Source organism: Lactuca saligna, chromosome 2 (genome assembly GCF_052625555.1).
Source record: "Lactuca saligna cultivar CGN05327 chromosome 2, ASM5262555v1, whole genome shotgun sequence".
Taxonomy (NCBI): Eukaryota; Viridiplantae; Streptophyta; class Magnoliopsida; order Asterales; family Asteraceae; genus Lactuca; species Lactuca saligna.
In genome coordinates, this window is record NC_136418.1 from 174540812 (window position 1) to 174543205 (window position 2394).

At 42.9% G+C, this 2394-nt stretch overlaps 1 protein-coding gene across 1 annotated transcript; it reads right to left on the minus strand.

Annotated features, from left to right (window-relative positions):
* Positions 1-1497: 1497 nt before the first annotated feature.
* Positions 1498-1833, minus strand: LOC145030403 (uncharacterized). Its single transcript, XM_078978777.1, has one exon. It carries the CDS (start codon positions 1831-1833, stop codon positions 1498-1500), a length of 336 nt encoding a protein of 111 aa, XP_078834903.1.
* Between the last annotated feature and the right edge of the window lie 561 nt (positions 1834-2394).

Sequence of the window (2394 nt, forward strand, 5' to 3'; positions counted from 1 at the left end):
AGGGTTTGCACCTCTATTTAAAGGAGCCTTAGCCTCCTTTGGCCTCTCTTTGAGATCCCCTTAAAACCCTAATTCGTGTGTGTGTGCCTTGGTATGGTGTTTGAAGCTTGGAAAAGAGAATCTTGGAGGAAGAACCTAAGAGTGCAAAGGAAATTTAACCAGGAAAGGAGTGGGAAGTAGGATTTACCTCATCTAGCATCCTTTGGAGGTATCAAAGTGCCATCCTTACTTTCCTTTTTCCCCTTTGTTGAGTTTATAGGGCTTTTTATGGATTTTCAAGTTGGTATGATGAGTTATGGGCTAGATTTGAAGTTGTAACTTCATATCTGGACCCTCCTTGGATTCTAGAAGCATAAATTCACAGTCTTGGTTGTGATTAAGGTCCCTCTTGAGCATGAAGTTCCATTAAGAACTTAAAATAGGCATTTAGAGCCTTTATAGCCATGCATGCACGTAAAGTTTGCAACTTTACGTGATAAGCATGCCCTAGAAGCTTGGATCTATGAGTTGGAGCCGTTGCATGGCTCAAAACAAGTCTGTATGGAAAAAAGACTGAATGGACTCGACAAGTCGCAAAGTGACTCGGCGAGTCACATGAAGATGGTCGTGAACTCGACGAGTATATGAACAACTCGGCGAGTCCGATGAAGATCGTCATAAGACTCGACGAGTTGAAGAACAACTCGACGAGTCAGATGAGTTTTCTCTTGGATATGTATGAGTGTGTATTCGTCGAGTTGCAAGGAGGGAACTCGAAGGGTGGCCTTAAAGTTTGATCAAGAATCAAAGGAACTTGACGAGACACTCTGATGACTCGGCGAGTTGGAATGTACTTCAGGGAACTCGGCGAGTAGCCAAGGGTACTCGGCGAGTTAAGGTCAACATGGACTGTTGACCTTGACTGAGGACTTTGAATTTGACCATGGGTTGACTAGTGGGTTATGGAGTACCTTAGAAGGTTAAGGACTTATGAGTATGATGTACTATGATAATAGGTGGTGGAGCCTGTGTCAAGTGATCCGAGAGTTGAAGTTTACATTTCGTGTCGACATCTGCGAGGTGAGTTATCCTCACCGTATCGATAGGGTCTACGACACCAAGACCGGCCCTTTAATTGTTATTGTTTTGGTATGTTACATGTGGTTATGATCTTTAGATCGGAATCAGGGTAGACAATATATTATCCTTTTATGATTCGTAGGGATTGGTATGCTAGTGACCTGGTAGGTCGGTAATCTAGTTACAGGAGAATTCTATGATTGATGAGGGAATTGGTTCCCAGTCCAATAATTTTTGTAGGGCGACACATGGGGGTCCCATTGAGATGAAGGGCGGTGCATAGGCTGCATAGGCGGTGGGATATAAACCCAACCATATTGACCGTGAGCAGGTGGTCCTCTGACGGGATTAGGATGTTGTCATGATCGGCGATTATTATTGCCACCACATAGGTCATTGCGTTGGTATTAAGAGCCATCACCACCACCACCACCCGATTTAGGGAGTGGTTGCAACGAGAAGGAGAGAATTGGACGAGGCATTGGCATCAGGAGATGGGGCAGCAACATGAGGATTGGCAAGCCTGGTTTCTTCTATAACAAGAATGGAGCGCATCTCGGAAAAAGTAGGAAAAGGTTTTGACAGGCGGATGATGTTGGCAGGACCCTCGAATTCGTTGGAAAATCCATTAAGAGAGTGCATGACCATGTGCCTTTCTTTAACTTTTTCACGTAAAACTTCAAGCAGATGAATGAGTTTCTTGATTTTGTTGCAGTAATCATGAACACTTAGATCCCCCATGGTGACACATCGAAACTCGCTTTCTAACTGCATAGTTGTGGTTTCTTTGTTGTCATTGAAGATGGAGGATATGTTTAACCAGATTTTACGAGCAGATGCGAGAGGAGAATAGACTCTGGGAAATCGAGTTGAACAACCACTGTTTGACGAGGTTTTCAATTTGTTCCCATTCTGTGTTAGTGGGTAGCTTGTTTAGTGCATCATAAGTAGCATCGATGTGGTCCTGGAGGTCATAAGCAATGCAATGAGTAGTAAAGAAGTCACCCCAAGGAACTAAGTTATGGCTGTTGAGATCGAGAATCAAGGGTACATAAGCCTTGATGTTGGTTATTTCGTAAGCCTTGTGAGGAGGTTTTGAGGAGGTGCTACTGTTTCCTAACATTTCATCAATGTTGTAAAAATCCCGATTAATCTCCGATTAATCCCTAGACGCTACTCGACCGATTAGAGAGCGCCTAGCGATTAATCCATGCATACAAAATGACTGAAACAGTAGAACCCGATGAAATTGTAACACTTTGAAGAAGTTATATCTCAATAGAAACTATTTGAGGTATGAGTAGTGTTGTATTTATCATAATAACCTATTTTGTT